At 34.9% G+C, this 19673-nt stretch overlaps 1 protein-coding gene across 1 annotated transcript; it reads left to right on the top strand.

Annotated features, from left to right (window-relative positions):
* Positions 1–15884: 15884 nt before the first annotated feature.
* On the top strand, positions 15885–19673 carry LOC132641311 (uncharacterized). Its single transcript, XM_060358254.1, has 4 exons — positions 15885–16578; positions 17853–18093; positions 18665–18782; positions 19146–19673. The coding sequence occupies exons 1-4, from the start codon at positions 16013–16015 to the stop codon at positions 19235–19237; spliced, it is 1017 nt and encodes a 338-aa protein (XP_060214237.1). The 5' UTR covers positions 15885–16012; the 3' UTR covers positions 19238–19673.

The raw sequence follows: 19673 nt of genomic DNA on the forward strand, positions 1-19673 counted from the left end.
ACATAATTCCATTGATTCAAAATATACTATTTTAAAAATCAATTGTTCTGAAAGTAAATATTAAGATACTATAAATAATTTTAATGTAAAAAGAAGAAAATGAAACTTATGGTATTAATTGAGTTTCTCTCTTAAATTTCCTACCCATTATACTAAAGTTAACCCACAAAATTCGCTAAAATTCATCTCTAAGTTAAGAAAATAAAACAAGATAAAATATTAGTCATACAAAGCAAATAAAAAATGCACAACAATAATAATAAGGAAGAGAGAAAAGAAAAAAAACAACTAAATGGATCTGGCCCATTTCCCAGGCCCAACTGCTGCGAACTATTCATGCTATTGGGCTTTGGCCCAATAAATTTTATATGGTGCTGCTGCGGGCTGTTCCCGTCCATTGGGCTTTGGCCCAGAATTTTGTTTTCTATTTTTTGATGCGGACAGAATTGATGGGGGCAGACTCGATAAGAGAGTTTCGCTGGGCTTTAGCCCATCGTTGAATGCGGAAGAAGACGAATCTCTCGGACTCGTATGCGATAGTCATGCACAAAAACGAAAGGGAAAGAATTAGCATGTAATCAATGAATGAATTTAAACATGTAAAATATAACTTAAAACAAATCAGTATATACGGTGTATATTCAAGTATGCCTCATGTATACACATACATACACAATTCAGCCACCACACACTTACTACATATAAACAGGGCAACAACCAAACATAACTGAATCAAACCGTATAACATCTGTTGTGCATTAGACGTGTATAGAGTTCAGACATATGCAATGACTGATAGATGTATAGTATGCAGAGTATACCTGGTATACCTGAAAGGTATACACTGATATGCGACCTCGGTATATACTTGGTGTATACTAAGGTTCATATACTATGTATACTTCGAGGTATATCATACTACAAACAGAAAATCAGATAGGGAATACGCGAAGATAAGTCAACATGAGTATTTGGAGCATAAGTGTAGCCAAACAGGCCGCTGGCATCAAATATTAGGTTCTGACGATTAAATGAGTGGCCATTTATCAAGAATGCATGTGAGATTTCAAACCAAGTGTTCAATCAGTGTTTCGAATTAATTTTTTTAATATGCATGCAATGACAACCAAGCTCCCAAAAGGACCATCGCAGACTTGAGCGTTCAAAGATTTAGGCCTGAATAGATGCACAGAATTCTCAATGTCGATATTAATTAATCATGACTGAATACTCAGATGGGTTATATTAGACAACATTAACATATACCTTTGACATGAACTCGTTCAACCAAGTAATTAGTGCACAAGTTGAGTTGACTAGTTAGCCTATGTTTACGACCTTAAACTGACTTCATTACCATATTTTCTCATGGACAGAACTAGAACTAAAAAAAGGAAAGGAAGTCCAACTGGTCATTAGGGAATAAAAGGAAGAAGAAAATATACTCAAGAAACATACATTCCAAGAGAACACTGGTCAAAACAGATGACACATTAGGAAGTTCATAGAAGCAACTTAAGAGACAGAGCACAAAGGATACACACAATATTCAGAACCTATAAGCTAATAGGAAGCAGTTATACGTGTGAGATTCCTTCGACAAGATTAACAAACATTCATAACTCCGACAAATAACCAGTTGGGTCCTCTTCTAGGTAGAAATCAAAACAAACCACATATCTTATCCACAAATAATTATGTCTATCAAAATAACAAACTAGGTGTTCTTTCAACAGGCTTCAGTCCCTAGAAAGCAGCAGTTGTTAGGCTCAAAACCATAACAGTGAACAACCAATAATGCAGCCATGAATAGCAAAATTGCAGCCTAGACTATAACCTTTTGAACGAACAACTAATTTATGGCAGGAAACAAGTTTCCAACACAGTAGCCGGTGGTACAACTAGACAACAGTATGCCTTTAAAGAGTGACAATATTTGGCTTCAATACTAACCAAAATATTACTTTCAAAATGCGACAACTGGCAAACTAAGCAAAGCAGCCAAAGTACATCCAGGCAGAAACAGATAAGGGTTGAGACATAGTTTATTAAGAAGATTACTTTCAGGCATGCAAGCAAGTATCACTCTTTCTGGGCAATAATGCGATCATTTAAGATTGTCAGAGGTGATAATTTGAGGCAGGATTAGTCATGGTTTAAGACTAAATCATTTTTAGAACCTGTCTAGACTACAGAACATGTAATGGGTTGGAAAGACACATTAACAGTCATACCAAGCATTGTGCTAGGATATTGGATTATACTTAACTAATTAGAACTAAATATATGTGTATCATCAAGGCTGTCAAACACCACTTTGAAATACCATCCTACAGAAATGCAAATCTCTACTTGAAATGAGTTTATGTTATCAAATATCAAACAGCCCTTTATAACATCCTACAGAGATTTGGTAAGCTATTAAACGTACCATATAAGTATTTTAACAATTTTGACCAAAACAGATATCCTAACTAGCATAATATGATCATACTGTGAATAGGCAAATTTCTAATGGATAGTATGCTCGGGCCAGGATAGAAACAACATACACTTCTACACTTTATGTAAGCTCACACAATTTCAACAAAAGCCATACACAAGTTGGTTTCAATTCATCAATTTAACTGAACATATAGCCGGATTCAAGTGATTCAAAGACAAACATATACTTAATAAAAAACATCTGACCCATGCCATATAATAGCTGAATTGAACAAACATTTGAAACATGCTTAAAACAACCAAACAGACTATCACAGAAAACATATTCAACAAAACTATTATACGAGGCTAATTAAAATCCTAACCAATACTGACATACGAACAGATTTATCCATCAAACTAAGTTAACTTGACTAAACTAACATGTCTTAATCACAAACTGAAATAACACAGAGCAAACAAAGAATGCAAAATAAACACCAAAGAAGTAAATGGATAATCACCTTTTTTAAGTGCAGCGAAATGGGGTGTGGGGCTTCAGATATGCCTCAAAACACTTCAAATTCTCCGAATTAGTATCCACTCGGATCAGAAACAGCGAAAAGCGAATGAAAATGTGTAGTATTTTTAATCGATATTTGAACTATATTGTGACTGCTAAAATATTTCGTAGGGATTTTTGGGACGGCTGAAAACTCTTTTTTTAGAGGATTTCCGGTACTGAAAGAACTTATTTTGTAAGGGGGTTTTGGGGGTTCAAGAACTCGTTTTTTGTAAGGGAATTCTTGCCATTTCAGAACCTCTAATTTTCAGGGATTTTTGGGTTCAAGCTCTCCTTTTTTGTAAGGGGATTCTGCGGCTAAACAAACTTGTTCTTGGGGAATTTTATCAATTGAAAAATCCTCTCCCTAAACTGATTTGGAAACCATTATTTATAAGGCGAAATCTATGGGGTTTTTTTTTTTGTGAAGAAGAGAGAGAAGAGCGTGGGGGGAACAGAGGAAAGTGGGGAATAGAGGGAAGTGGGAGCGGGGAGTAGGCGGCGGTGGTGGGGGATGAAGATGATGAGGGAGAAAGAGAGAGAAGGGAGAGTGGGGATGGGGGTGTGCGGCGCTGAAGAAAAAAGAGATGAACCCCTAGGGTTTCATCTTTTGTTAAAAGGAAATGGGCCAATCAGGTCGGGTATTATTTAAGTTGGGCTGGTCCGTTTGGGTAATTAGTTGGGATGAATTGGCTAAAAATGTGGGCTGGGCGGATGAAAAATATTAGGCCGTTTTTTTAGGAATTGATCCAAAAATAGTATGGGTTGATTGGGCTACTACATTTTAAACAAAGACCTATTTAAATACCTCTATATTAAAGTGTGTTAAAATATTACTTAATAATAATAATCATAATAATAATAATAATAATAATAATAATAATAATAACAGCTATATATATATATATATATATATATATGTGTGTGTAAAAGTACGTCGAACCCATATGAAGTTTTACCATGAGCGGATTGTATCCATTGAGCAAATATAGGTTCAATCAAGATTTGCTTCTTTTTTATTTATTTTTTTATTTTTATTTTTATTTTTTGCCAAAAATATTAGAAGCGTAAATAGGTATTTCAGAGGAGAGGCGGGATAAAATTGGGTGTCAACAACTTGTCCCTCTTTGCCCGGTAATGATGAAAAGAATTTTCGGGCAAAGATGTTGACTCAGTAGCCTATTTTGTCCCGGCTAAAGGAAATTTGAGAGGATTATGGCCGAACTCCGGTCTCCGAGTTGCCTACATATCTCGGGCTGCACGAGAATCAGGTCGTGTGTAGTTCTGGATAACTACGACACCTTATGAATAACGAATCCCGATTGACGTGAATATCTGCCAAATATTGTCTCAGTGTCGAATTATGATGACACTGGGTATTATGATAGAACTTGGGAATTCTGAAAATTGAATTGCTGGAATGCAAGAGGAATATTTGGGGTTGGAGACGAGTGTTCGAGGTAGATCCTTGACCCTTGTCGGGAAGTCTGATTATCCTTCCCAACCAAATTGCCCCAGTTCGCTGCCGAAGAAATAGTTCCACAAGTTGATGTGTGACGCCAACTTTAATATTGTCAAAAAGCCACAAGCTAAAGACAATTGTTAGCAATAAAGAAATATATGTGTAAATAAGACAGGGTTGGAGAAGTTTACTCTTGTAACCCCTGTTTCGAAAGTTGAATTCACAACATACTTTGGAGATGAATTAACTTTATGGCTTCCACTTGAAGAAAAATTAAGTCGACGTTGATATCCACTTTAACGAAATCTAAATCCACATCCACGTTTATTTTAAGGAAATCTAAAAATATAAATCCACATCCACTTCTACTGTACAAAAATATAAATTCATATCCACTTCCACGGTGTAAAAAATATAAATCCACATCCACTTCCATGGTACAAAAATATAAATCCATGTCCACTTCCACGGTACAAAATGTAAATCCACATCCGCTTCCACGGTACAAAATGTAAATCCACCTCCGCTTCCACGGTGCAAAAAATATAAATTCACATCCACTTCCACGGTACAGAAATATAAATCCACATCCACTTCCACGGTACAAAAATATAAATCCACATCCACTTCCACGGTACAAAAATATAAATCCACATCCACTTCCACTGTACAAAAATATAAATCCACATCCATTTCCACTGTACAAAAATATAAATCCACATCCACTTCCACTGTACAAAAATATAAATCCACATCCACTTCCACGGTGTAAAAAATATAAATTCACATCCACTTCCACGATACAAAAATATAAATCCACATCCACTTCCACTGTACAAAAAATATAAATCCACATCCACTTTCACTGTGCAAAATATAAAAATCCACATCCACTTTCGTGGTACAAAATATAAATCCACATCCACTTCCACGGTACCAAAAATATAAATCCACATCCACTTCCACAGTACAAAAATATAAATCCACATCCACTTTCACGGTACAAAATGTAAATCCACATCTATTTCCACAAATTTTGTAATGCAAGAAAGATAAATCCACGTCCACGTCCACGTCCACAATGTTTATAATGTAAAAACATAAATCCACTTCCACGTCCACAATATCCACAATGCAGAAAATAAATCCACGTCCACTTCCATAAATTTTATAATGTAAAAATATAAATCCACATCCACGAAGTCATTTGTGTGAAAAATGATAAATCCACGTCTACTTTCACAAAATTTATAATGCAAGATAAATCCACGTCCACGTCCACAATATCCACAATGCAGAAAATAAATCCACGTCCACTTCCACAAATTTTATAATGTAAAAATATAAATCCACTTCCACATCCACGGTCATTCGTGTGAAAAATGATAAATCCACGTCTACTTTCACAAAATTTATAATGCAAGATAAATCTACGTCCACGTCCACGTCCACAATGTTCATAATGCAAAAAGATAAATAATTCGTAATGTAGAAATGTATATCCACGTTTATATCCACATCCACAAAACCATTCATGAAGAGATATAATTCCACATCCTAAACCATGTCCCGTTGTGACGAAGGTTAAACCTACAATTATCCCCACGATTTAACATATGATGCAAGATTTCGATCCTGTTATCTCATTAAATATCACATTCTAAAAAGAACTTGTTAGCGACTTGAAATAAATAAATATGTATGAAGTGATGATAAAGTTGAGGAATTTAAACCGATAACAGGTGACCATGTCCGTATCCACTTTGAAGAAGGTTAACTCCACGATTATGTGCCCTTGATCCATCGAGAAATGCCACGAGCTAAAACAACTGTTAGTGGTAAGAATATGTAAATAACTGGATTTGAAAGAATTTACGCTTACAACCCTTGGTTGAGAAGATAAATTCATGTCCACTGTGGTGATCAAAATTTCATGAAGAGTGGAACAACGTCCACCGTTTAGCGCAAGCTAAATTTATATCCACATTGAAGAATGTTTGCCTTTCGACGAAAGCTAACTCTTTGATCACGTCCATAATTAAAATCTGAAGAATAGTCCAATATGTGCCACATCCATGTTAATTAAAACCTGTCTCATCAAAGAAAAATTGTGAGTTTAAAAGAAAACTGATTGACTTGTGCTTGTTGGGGAACTTGGTCCTTGAATTGATTCTTGTCCTGGTCGTGTCCACGTTCTTCGAGGCCTCACCACATATTTTGCTTTGCCAAGGAGTTTCAGTAATAAGTAATACAGAACGTCTTCTGAAATTAAGAGTAATGAGTTTTGGATGACTTTGAAAGGGGATACTTAGTGCTCTAATAGATAAAATGATTATGAACATTCGAATTCAAACTTATCAATATTTTAGAAAGACATGGACGAACTTCATTTAAGACCACTTTTGTGCTACTTCTAAAAAAAATTGTCCCGGTTTCCAGTCCTGGAGGAGCTTGGTTCTAAACAATTGAAAAGTGAGAACTTATAATGAAAGTTTTTGGGAGCGATTTGACCGATTTCAAAAATTTGTCCCAGTTTCAAGATACTAGGACGCATGAATTTAAACAGTGGAAAGACTAAAATCTTATATAAAACTCCTTATGTATCTCATAGGGACCAAAATGGTTGGATAAACCGAAGATATTGAAAATTTAAAATAGAAGGGCCGAACCCGCCTCGGGTTGCCTACGTATCCCAAAGGAATCAGGCCACACGTAGTTTGTGAGTAAAAATAAGAACTTTTGAGGTTTTTTTTTATTATTATTTAAAAGGAGAGGCGGGACAAAATTGGGTGTCAACATTGCTGGTACAATCTGATCTAGTAGTCCCAGCTACTCGATAACTCTTCATCAGATGATATTAGCCGAGCTACCTGGATCAATTAGCACACGTTTGATTCTAAATTTATTGACAAGGACAGATATTACCAGTGCGTCGTTATGAGGCTAAACGATGCCTTCCATGTCCTCATCACTGAACGAGATGGGACCATCGGGGTCATCATTCCGAACACGTTTTTCTCTTGTTATGGAAATTTTGGTGTGTTTCACTACCGGCCCTAGGGAAACGTCAGTTCATCCCGTGATCATATGTATCACTTGCTGAGGCTCTTCCGGTCTATCTTGCTTGTTCGCGTCCATGTTCTTGAAGTGAGTTTTTTCTCGTTCACTTAGAAATTCTCGAAGGTGTCCCAAATTAAACAGACGGGCAACCTCCTCTCTCAGCTATCGACAATCTTCGGTTCGATGGCCGTGAGTGTGATGGTATTTACAAATAAGGCTGTTATCCCGCTTCTCTGGATCAGATTTGATTGGCCTTGGGTGCATCGTTTCTCTGTTACGGATAATGGCTGTTGTTATGGTCACTACATAGACGTAGAAATTATACTCTGATAACCTTGGAATTTCTCCATTTCCCGAGTTTTTATCGACAACATTTTTGTTCATCATTCCACGATTACTTGGGCCTCGATCGCTCCTTCGATCATTCCTCCTATCGTTCTTGCTCGATTCATTGTTGCGCTCATTCCCCCTTCGATTAGGTGGGTAAGGTCGATACCTGTCATATGATGGTCTGGAATCTAGATCAGTCGTTCTCCTCGATCGATCATTCCCTTTACCGGAATGCCATGATACTGAGGCGGCTCTCAGAATCTTATCATCTTCGACCCTGATCTTTGATTGATACCTGTTGTGAACATCAGCCCAGGCGATTGCTGGTTATTCTATCAGATTTTGCTTTAGCTCCATAGATGTGATCGAGCTTCTTGAGTTGAGCCCTTGAGTGAAAGCCTGAACGGCCCAATCGTTAGTGACCGGAGGTAAGTCCATGCGTTCCATTTGAAACTGGGCCACAAACTCGCGGAGGGTTTCGTCATCTCGCTACTTAACGTTGAACAAGTCCGATTTTCAGGTTTCGACCTTGATGGCCCTGGCATGAGCTTTGACAAAAGCATCCGCGAGCATGGCAAATGAATCAATCGAATGCTTGGGAAAGTTGTGATACCAAATCATTGCTCCCTTGGATCGGGTTTCCCCGAATTTCTTAAGCAGCACTGATTCCCTTTCATCGTCGGCGAGATCGTTGCCTTTAATAGCACACGTATATGCGGTCACATATTCGTTTAGGTCCGTTGTCCCGTTATACTTCGGGATATCAGGCATGCGAAATCTCTTCGGGATATTCATCGGCGCCACAGTCGGCGGAAAAGGCATTTGGACGAATTTTTTCTAATTCGGTCCCTTCAACACCGGAGGTGCCCCTGGAAGCTGGTCGACCCTCGAGTTGTAGTTCTCCACCTTCTTATCGTTCGCCTCTATCTTCTTTTCGCCGGATTCGACTCGCTTCGTCAATTATTCAAGCATTCTTACGAACTCGCCACTCTGCCCGAGATGGTTCTCGTTATTCCGAGTAGCGTGTCTTTCTTCCGTTTCCTCGGTCTGTTCCGATGGAGCAACATCGGGTGCTTGATTTCGGTTCTACAATTGTGCTATGATCTCTTGCTGGGCTTGTAGTTGGGCCATAGCCATGTCCAACTGGTTTTGGAGCTGTTGCAGCATGGCTCCATTATCCTCGCCGGCTGGCACGCTGCCCACCGATGACCTGACTTGAACAGGATTAACTGGGGGTACGTTGTTGTTAGGTACGCCTTCATCGTTATGCTCGTGATGGCTTGACTCAACTTGAAAATTGACAGAATGGGAGTCCGACATGTCTGGTAGACCTGAAATCAAACCTTAAGAACAAATGTAAAATATCGAGTGTAACCAGAACTTTGTATTAAACTGCCACTATTATCTCTAGCCCCACGGTGGGCGCCAAACTGTTTAACCTTAAAATGGAGAACAATTGAATTTATGTGCGGTGCTAAAGATATGTGGTTCGATTCAATACGAGATTAGATTACACGATAAACGAATAAGTAAAATGAAACACGTAGATCTGGCCAAAGATGAATAATGACTGGCCTCGAGTACTGAGAACCGAGGTCGAATCCTTATGACCGGACGTTTGAATAATGAACAATAAAGAAAACCTTAGAAAAGATGAAATGAACTCAGATGATTGTATTGCTTGGTTCATGATCTCACTTTTTCTGTGTGGCGCCGGAGCCCCCTAAATGAATGGGGGGCTCGTCTTTATATAGTAGAGGAGTCCTAACCCTAGTACAATTCTAAATAAGGAAAGGAATCTGTTGACAGTTGTCACCGGGATTGGTGCTGAAATATCCGGCTGAGGATGGATATTCCGGTCTTCTCCCCATGGTGGTTAACCGTCTCTTCATCCTGCCTTAAAGCCTCGTTTCAGATCGAGCTTGATGCCTGATTCCCGATAAACCGGTCGTATCCAGGCCGAGCATAACGTTAACATCGGTTAACCGAAGATATCCAAAGGAAATCCTCTGAGAATTCCCTCCAAAAATGGTGAATGGTGTGTACTAATAATATAGTACTAAACTCGGGGTAGAGAAATATAAGGAAGTATCAGCCGTTACTGATATCAAGTAGGAAGCAAGTACAATGATCGACCAGAATCCTCATTAAGACAGACAGAACTGGCCTTAGAAGCTCGAGCAGTTGATATGAACCTTATATACGACCATTCTCATATGGAAATCATGTACTAAAAATGAAATTAAAAAAATAAGCTAACTTAAGTACGCTTTACACCAAAAAGAGAGAAGAAATAAATTAAAGTTCATTCCACTACAAGAAAGTATAGAAATGACAACAAAAAATTTAATATTTGGCAACAACTTAGTTTTATTGTTGGCATATGAACTTTTGTGTTGTCAAAAGATTTAATTTTGTTGCCATAGTATGGATTATTGTTGCAAAAAATACTTTTGGCAACAAAAAAAAAAAGTTGTTGCACGTCGTTGCGATAACAGCCGTTGCGAAAAGTTTATGTAACGATTTTATTTATTTTTTGTTTCCAAAAGTACCTTTTGCAACAATAATCAATTTATGGCAACAGAAATTTTTTTGTTGCCAAATATCTTTTTTCTTGTAGTGTTCAAAATACAAGAAGCTCTTACATTAGATATTCATGAAGTTTTATCAAGTACTGCAAAATAAATGGCGAATTCATGAAATTTACACATATTAAGTTTGAAGTGTAACTAGATTTATGTAATCTTTATCCAGGCTAGAGATATAAGGCCGGACTAACTCCATCTCAGAACTCAGCCCAAAGGTGCAACAAATTAAAATATTCACATGAACAATTTGTCGCTTATAGGTTAGTAACTATAGTAGAATCAAAACAAAATCAAAAGAATATAATATTTAGGTGTGTATGACTTAGTTATAATTTTAAAATTCTTTGACTGGTGATTAATACAAACTATTAGTTATCACAAAATATGGAGAGATTTAGAGCTGTTTGGATGGGCTTATAAGCTAAACAAAATAAGTTGGGGTAGTTTAATTTATTTATTTTTTTGGCTTATAAGCTGTTATCAGCTTATAAGTTGCTTTAGATAAACTAAGTCAAATGGGCTCTTTAATTTTTTTGAACTTATTTTAAGCACAAAATGACTTTAAGCTGGTCAGTCAAACACTCAAAAAAACTGAAAACATCTTATAAGCAACTTATAAGCCAATCCAAACGTGCTCTTATACTAATTAGTTAAAGAAGATAAAATGGGCTCTCAATAATACCAAATTAATAATTAGCTATATGGGCATTCTCAAGTGAAACCCATGCACTAGGATGAAATTCAACAAATAAATAAATTTGAGTACGCTTGACACAAACAATGAGGAAAAAAAAATCACAGTTCATTCAAAATACAAGGAGCTGTTATATAACACATTCATGACCTTTATCAAACAATTCAAAATAAATAGTGATTTCTCATTTTGCACTTGAAATGTAACTAGACTTACGTAATCTTGATCGAGGCTAGATATACAAGGAAGAATCAAGTTCAGTTCAAAATACTGAGGCCAAAAGTTGCAACAATCTGTTCTATATTGAATAAGGTTTGTTTCATAAGTTAGTAACTAGTAACTACACAAGAATCAAAGAATATAGCATTTAGGTGTATATGATTTAGTTAAAGTTTTGTAATTCATTAGTGATTAATACAATTTGTAAGCTACCCAAAAAAGTGTAGAGGTTTATATTGATTAGTAAGAGAAGATAAAATGGGCTCTTAATGATATCGACTTAGTAATTAACTTTAATGGGCCATTCTCAATTGAAAATCATGCAGCAAAATAAAATTCAACAAATAAAATAGTTTGAATACGCTTTATACAGACAGTGAGAAGAAAACAATAACAATTCATTCACAATAAAAGAAGCTCTTACATAACACATTCATAACATTTATCAACTAATTCAAAATAAATGAGAATTCATGAAATTTACACATTTTATGTTAGAAGTGTAAATAGACTTACATAATCTTAATCGCGACTAGAGTTACAAGGAAGAACCAACTTCAGTTCAGAATGCTCGGGCCAAAAGGTGCAACAAATAAAAATGTTCCCATGAACAATTTTTTGCTTGATAAGTTAGTAACTACAAAAGAACCAAACAAAATCAAAAGAATATAATATTTAGGCGAACTATAGTTTTTTTAATTCTTTAATTCGTAATTAATAGATCTGTTAGTTATCCAAAAAAAAAAATGTAGAGATTTATATTATGTGACAAGGGAATATAAAATGACTCTATAATGCCGACTGATCAATTAATATCTTTATCGGGTCATTCTCAAATAAAAACCCTGCAATAGAAAGAAATCCAACTAATAAACTAGGTTGAGTACGTTTTACACAAATAGTGAAAAGAAAACAATCATAGTTCATTTAAGATACAATGAGCTCTTACATAACACATTCATATTGGCACATATCAAACAATTCAAAAATATATAAATGGTGAATTCGTGAAATTTGCACATTTCAAATTTGAAGTGTAACTAGACTTACGTAATCTTGACCGAGGCTAGAGAAATAAGAAAGAACCAACTCCAGTTCAGAATGCTCTGGCCAAAAGATGTTAGGATTTTTCCTAAATTATCTACCTTATTTAGATTTTATCATAATGATATTTTATTTCAAAAAGTTTTCTTGGTGGAAAATGACTATTTCATATCTATCCTTTTGAGAAGTTTTGCACTTTTATAAATTGAGGATCTTTCTTTCATACAACAACAGAATAATCTGATAGTTTTTATACTCTCTAATCTCTATTAGTTTTTTTGTTTTTCATATGTAGGTCTTTTGACGAAATCATATTTAATTTATTATGCCTCTCTAATGTAGTTTTTTGGTTGTTCTCTAATTTATCATCGTTTAAGGTTTACAAATTATTAATTTTCACATGATGCCTTGTATTTCTATCCCAACAAAAGTGCAACAATTTTAAACCGTTCACTTGAACTATTCTTTGTTAGATAAGTTAGTAGCTAGCTACACTAGAACCAAAATATAATATTTAGGTTTGTATAACTTAGATAAAATTTTGTAACTTTTTTTATTGGTGACTAATATAATCCGTTAGTTATCAATGAAAATATGTAGAGGTTTATGTTGATTAGTAAGTGAAGATAAAACGAAGAAAATAGGTAAACAAAAACCTAAACAAAGAGGCAAAAATAATAAAAAAAAAAGACTAGAAAAAATAATGAAAAAGCAAAATAACTTATAAATGATTAATTAGCCCCCCAAAAAAAAAACTTTACAAAGAGGCATAAAGAGTGTGGGGGGGGGGGGGGGGGGGGGGGAAGTAAATGCATAAGATCAACAAATAGGAAAGAAAAATCTAAACATAAATGGCAGATGTTGAATTCACAATCACTTCGAATCTCTTAGATATTAACTTTCTAATTTACATTAATAAAAATTTGTTCAACGTGAAGTTGGCAATTGTCCTTAAGAATGCAAATGAAAATAGTGTTTGTGTTCTCCGAGACCTAAAAATGCAATTAGGACGTGTGTTTTCGAGATATTCAGGAATCATTTTGTTCCATTTAATACCCACGACGCCATAAATCATTGAAACGCACAATTACCACTAGCTTATCCTATAACTTCCCTCACTTCACCGTCATTATGGATCTGAATACACCATAATACACATGTTACTGTACTTGTTTCCTACTTAAAAATTCATATCATTGATGTTCTTGATGTTGCTCGAAAAACTCAATGAGATTCACTTTTTTTTTCTATCTCTGGTTATTTCAATTTAATTTTTCACTTTATTATTTTTACGTTATTTACTTTATATTCGTATCAATAATGGATTAATAAGATTTGGATTAATTACATTGTTGGTGACCCCAATATTAATAATTTAACCGGTTAATTAATAGATGTATATTAAGCTAAATACTGTGCACATGCATGTAGTCACAAATGAATAAAGATTAGTAGATAAGAATGCTAATAAGAGGCAACTGTTGGAAAATAATAAGAACATAAATTTCTTCTAATTTCACCCTAATACATTTGGCTGTACGTTGCACCTACAAATAACGACAATGAAAACTTGGGTCGATTGGTAACATGAAAAAAAGGGAAAATATGAAGACAAATAAGTTTTAAAACGTGCTTTCTTTTTTCATTCAATCTATTCCTATTTCAGAATCCTTCAAATGAATATGCAACTACAAATATAATACTCTCATAATATAATAACAATAAATGCTCACCTCTAAAATTGATTTCATGGGACCCTAAGGATTTTTGGTTTTAAGATGTAATAACGTGTGACCCAAGTGGCAACACCTTTTTTAATGTTGACCTTAAAAAAGACACAGACACACAAAAAAAGAAAATGTAAAAGCTTTGCCATTGAAAAGTTGATAAAATTGTAACAGCTTTGCCATTGAAAAATTGTAAAATCAGCCTCGATGACATTACTTAATTATCACAATAGTAGTCGACCAGTCGTATCTAACTAATTATTATTGAGAATGGCTGTTGCATTATTTATTCCATTGATTAATACTTCTAAATGATGGTCTTCGAGCCTGTTTGGATGGGCTTATGCCTATAAGGTACAAACAGCTTATAAGTTAAAAAAATAAGTTGGGGTAGTCTAACTGATTTTGGCTTATAAATTGTTTTCAGCTTATAAGCTGCTTTAGATAAGCTAAGTCAAATCGACCAAATTATTTTTTTGAGCTTATTTTAAGCACAAAATGACTTTAAGCTAACTAGTCAAACACTCAAAAAAATTGAAAACAGCTTATAAGCAACTTATAAGTCAATCCAAACGGGCTCTTCGTATTTTACTCATTTTCCTTCCGTTCCCTCTTTGTTTAAAATTTACTCGAAAATTTTAATTTTAATATTAAAATAAAAAGTTGTAGGTGCTTAATTTATTAAGTAAAACAGTTTAGCCGTGACAATATTTTTCAAGTTTAGTTAAACTACAAATATATTAATTTTTATAATATACATTAATTGATAATTTTAAACAAAATGAAATGTAATACATTTAATCGAGTAATTATGCTAATAATGTGAAAAAAATATTTTGAGACAAAAGAACTTAGGTAATTCTAAAATTCTTTATTACATTACATAAGACTGATTTCTTATCTAAAGCAGCAAATAGAGTACAGTAACATTTCCCGTTGATTTATTCGGACACTTGACCTATTATCACTCTGAATTATCCACTATTTTCAAGGACAAGCAAAATAAAAAAAGTTTAACCCTTCATTATTTTACACCTGATTCTACAACATTACCGTTCGTGGTGTGTATAAAATATTCTTTATTTATTATAATATGCCCTTTAATGACCCATTAACGGGAAAAGGTCGCGCGCCTCGAGAATCACCCATAACGTTACAATTTATTAACCACTCATAAATCGCCACGTAGCTACCTTCATAGCTGTCACCCAGCTTCGCCAAACCCGTATTTGTTCCACCCCAGCGTATATTAGCATCAGTCAAATCACGTGTTTATTTTTTTGTTTTACACGTCTGTCTAATTTATGTGACGCATTTTTTTTTTTAATCTGTCTCAAAAAAATATCATCTCCTTATATATAAAAATAATTTAACTTCATAAAATAATTTTCAGCCTCATACACATTTAAGACTTATTTTAGATCATAAATTTCAAAAAGCTTCCTTTTAAAAAAAAAACTCCGTTCGTTGTTAAATAGTGCCACATAAATGGGACGGGAGGAGTATTAATTAGGAGAGATATTTGATTAACTTTATCTTTATTTATATTTAAGTTATAATCTCATCTTTAAATATTTACTCTACTTGTGTCATCTCAATTAATGATAAAATTTTCTTAAATATAAAATAAAAAATAATTAATTATACCTTAAATTTTTAAAACCATAAATAATTGGAGATCTTAAGCAGCAAATGGAAACATTTCCCATATTTATTCCACCCAGCGCACACTAGCACCAGTCAATACTAAATGCACACTCTCATTGGTCCACGTGTCCCAACACTTTCAACATCCGTAAACTCTAGCCGTTTGCCCTAAACTCTCTCCTTTTCCCCACACTTTCTGTTTCCAAAAACAAAAATCAACCCAAAAACAAAAACAAAAAAAAAACTCTGCAAAAAATGGGAAAACTCATCTGTGACTCAACAACATCATCACCAGTAATTCCATGGCGAGATCCCACCCTTGATTCCACCGTTGACCAGTCATCTCCACCGTTGACCACCACCAGCACAACCGTTGACTCCACCTCGTGGGAAAACGTGTCATCTTTAGAAGACCAACAAAAAAAACACTTAATAAAAATCCAATCCAAAGGTGTGTTATGGAAACACCCATTAGATCAGAACCGTTCATTAGTTTTCCGTTTAAGTCACGGTGGTGAAGTGGAATCAGACGGTAACTGTTTATTTACTGCATGTGGTAAATCAATTGGGTTAACAAAAACGGTGTCGTATGCTAAAGATTTGAGGAAAAGGAGTGTTAAGAGATTCTTGGAAGATCTTGGATTGGTTAGTAGTGAAGAGAAAGAAATGATAGAAAATGCAATTAAGAATATGTATTGTCCAGATATGAAATGTGGTTGGGGTATACATGTTGTTCAAGAAATGAAAATGTTAGCTAAGAAAGATGATAGAGAGAATCTTGATTTGGCTATTAATGAACTTGTTCAGCTGGGGATGCAAAGGTAATTTCCTAATTATTTTTTGTTAGATCTGGGTAATAAAGTTTAGATCTGATTGATTCTATGTGATTAGGTGCAATTTTTTTTTTTAATTAATCAACTATGTTTCATTCCCCAAAATCTGTTATTGTTATGTGAATATTTATTTACCTTCAAGTGAGATTTTTGTCATGCATTTCGCCATAGAGAAATGAATTCCTTTCCTTTAATTAGGGCCTGTTTGGCCATGAGCATTGTGAGTATTTGAAAAAAGTAGCTTTTATTTTCAAAGTGAAAAATGGTATTTGGAAATTGGAGTTGTTTTTGAATAGAAGATGTTAGCTAAGAAGGATGGGAAAACATGGAATTAGCTAAATGGATTATCTTTTAATATATCGCTAAATGGGAATATGGGATTTTTGTTGTTTCGCTACGGAATTTTGTCTGTCTCTAATTCCTTGTTTCCGGATAATTTGTTAAGGTTACAGTACAGTAATGAAGATTGTAGGAAAACATATACGTGCAAATGAGTTATTGTTATGTGATTTCGCCTCCTGTGGTTAGTTTTTGACATCCAGGAAATATGTGATTGTATTTATTTCCTTTAATATCACTCAATTTGGATAGTCTGTTTAGGTTACAGTAGGGAAGATTGTGGGAAAACATATGGTTGCAATTTCTTTCATTTTTCTTTCTCCCGCTGGTACAATTTAGGTGATACTGAGAGTTAAACAAAAAACAAATCTTTGACCGCGATTTATTCGTGTGCCCTTTAAATATTTGAAATTGTTAATTATTGTGTCTTATAGTAATTTTTATGTAGTTTCTAAATATGTAAAATTATTTTTCAAAAAACTTAAAGAGTGTATGTATGAATTAACGGTCAAAATAAAAAGTTTGACTTTCGAAATCCGAATTGGGACAAAGGGAGTATTTTTCTTTTAATCAATCAACCATGTCTTATTCCCTAAATCAGTTATTGTTATGTGAATCCTTATTTTAACTTGAATTGAGATTTTTATCATGCATTTCGCCATAGAGAACGGTTTTTTTCCCTTTTCTTGTTTTTTTGAAGTGAGAATTTCTTTTATATGTAACTCATTTGATAATTAGGAGTAAAAAAAAGAAGTCAAAACTCTGTTTGCTAGGTTTTCAGCACTCTCTGTATCTGCCTTTTCTTTTTCTTGTATAGGTGAAGATGCTATCAAGTGTACAAATTGATTGAGTCGCTTTTACTAGTATTTTTTTGTTGGATGTGGTTTTGTTTTTTGATTTTACTTTTGTGGTTGACATTGAAGAGAATTGGCTGCTGAGTCTATATACAAAGAGAGGTGCATAGCTGTGGATGATGGGCCAAGTTGGGCCAAGTACATGTCGATCTCTGGTTCACCTGATGATGAATATGATATCATCACTTTGCAGTATACCGAGGAGGGTTTATTAACTGTTGATGAGAATATTGATGGTCATGCGGCTGCATTTGGAGACGATATAGCGATTGAGTGTCTTGCAACTGAGTTTAAAAGAGAGATCTTTGTGGTAAGAAAATCATCCTCTTTGGCACGACAATTGCTTTCTCTTGAATAATTGCAATGATAAAGTTTCACAATCACTCTGAAGGTGCAACAGTATGCAATGTATTAGTTTTTTTTCTATTTCCAAATGGTGCTATGTTTGTGGGGCTTTTCCTCTATGAAGCTGCATAGTTAAATTTTCCAAAGACTATGTAATGAGAGCAATAAGTGAAGATAGTCCATGAGAACAATGCTAATTAAAGTAGGATGTTTCAAGAAGATAATTTTTCTAGTGGATGTCCCCATTCCTATTTCAATTTGGGATGACAAAATGTGTCTATTGAGAAAAGCGGGTTTGTTTTCATAGGTTTTTTTTTTTTTTTTTTGTGTGTGTGTGTGTGAGAGAAATAGGGAAAGATCCCACAAGGTTGATAGGTTGTGCAAGTTCATTTCTCAACTCCTATGTTCCTTACTTTTGCATTGGTTTGTCCTTGTCATGATTCTCTTTGGTGCTCACATTTCTCAATTTGTGTGATGTTGAAGTGTTAATCAAACAATTCTTTTCCTAAGTTTTCCTATTGGTATAAAATTTGTAGGTGCAAGCACATGGATCTGATGCAATGGTTGATGAAGAAAATTGTGTCTTCTTTCTCCCGCATCGTCCAAGATGTGAAATATGCGAACCCCCTTTCTTCCTTTTCATGAAAGGAACAGGTAAATGAAAGATCCGACTGCTTTCATACTGCTAAGGTTTTATGTTTATTTAGAGCCCGTTTGGATTGGCTTATAAGTTAGCTTATAAGCTGTTTTCAGCTTTTTTGAGTGTTTGGCTGGCCAGCTTAAAGTCATTTTATGCTTAAAATAAGCTCAAAAAAATAATTAGACCCATTTGACTTAGTTTATCTAAAGCAGCTTATAAGCTGAAAACAGCTTATAAGCCAAAAAAAATAAGTTGGACTACCCCAACTTATTTTTTTCAGCTTATAAGCTGCAAACAGCTTTAAGCTGTAAGCCAATCCAAACGGGCTCTTACTTCCATGTCTGAGATTGTGAACGGAAATACTTTGGTAATTGCAGGTTGGTGTGGTGCTGGGGCTGATCATTATGAGCCTCTTATTGCTACTCCGTCACCTTATGTTTCCCAGGAGAAGGTAGCGTTGGTACTATAGGTCATTAGTTGGGGGTAATTCTTGTGGTTAGAGAGTTAGTCGTAGTCATTCATAGAGAATTATTTCTCCCCCGGACTCTTTGTTTTTGCATTGGAAAGATGTTCCTGATTCTTTTCTAGGGTAAAGGAGGCAGGTGTCCAATTGGGACATCATTTTTTTGTCGAAAGAGGGTATGTAGGATTTGGTCTATTTGTGGGTCTATTTGAAGTCCATCAGGCAGGTGCTGTATTTCAGGTGCCTTTAGTTTGGTTATAGTTAGTTATGTTGCCGGCTCCTTTTGTTGTGCATTTTTTGAGGCTAGTTGTAGTTTGCTGCTGGGTACTATTCTTTTAAGAGCTGGAATAGTACACTTGTTTTGTTGTAACTCATGCTGAATTCCTATCTCAAGAAGGAAATGTCTTCGCTGGATTCATTGCAAGTGCAAATTTCCCTGCCA

Source organism: Lycium barbarum, chromosome 5, assembly GCF_019175385.1.
Source record: "Lycium barbarum isolate Lr01 chromosome 5, ASM1917538v2, whole genome shotgun sequence".
NCBI lineage: Eukaryota > Viridiplantae > Streptophyta > Magnoliopsida > Solanales > Solanaceae > Lycium > Lycium barbarum.

Excerpts from the sequence above, each read along its gene's own strand:
- LOC132641311 (XM_060358254.1), top strand. The coding sequence starts at position 16,013 with ATGGGAAAACTCATCTGTGACTCAACAACATCATCACCAGTAATTCCA. Across the intron at positions 18,094-18,664 it reads TTAAAAGAGAGATCTTTGTG|GTGCAAGCACATGGATCTGA; the intron begins GTAAGAAAATCA and ends TAAAATTTGTAG. Across the intron at positions 18,783-19,145 it reads CCTTTTCATGAAAGGAACAG|GTTGGTGTGGTGCTGGGGCT; the intron begins GTAAATGAAAGA and ends TGGTAATTGCAG.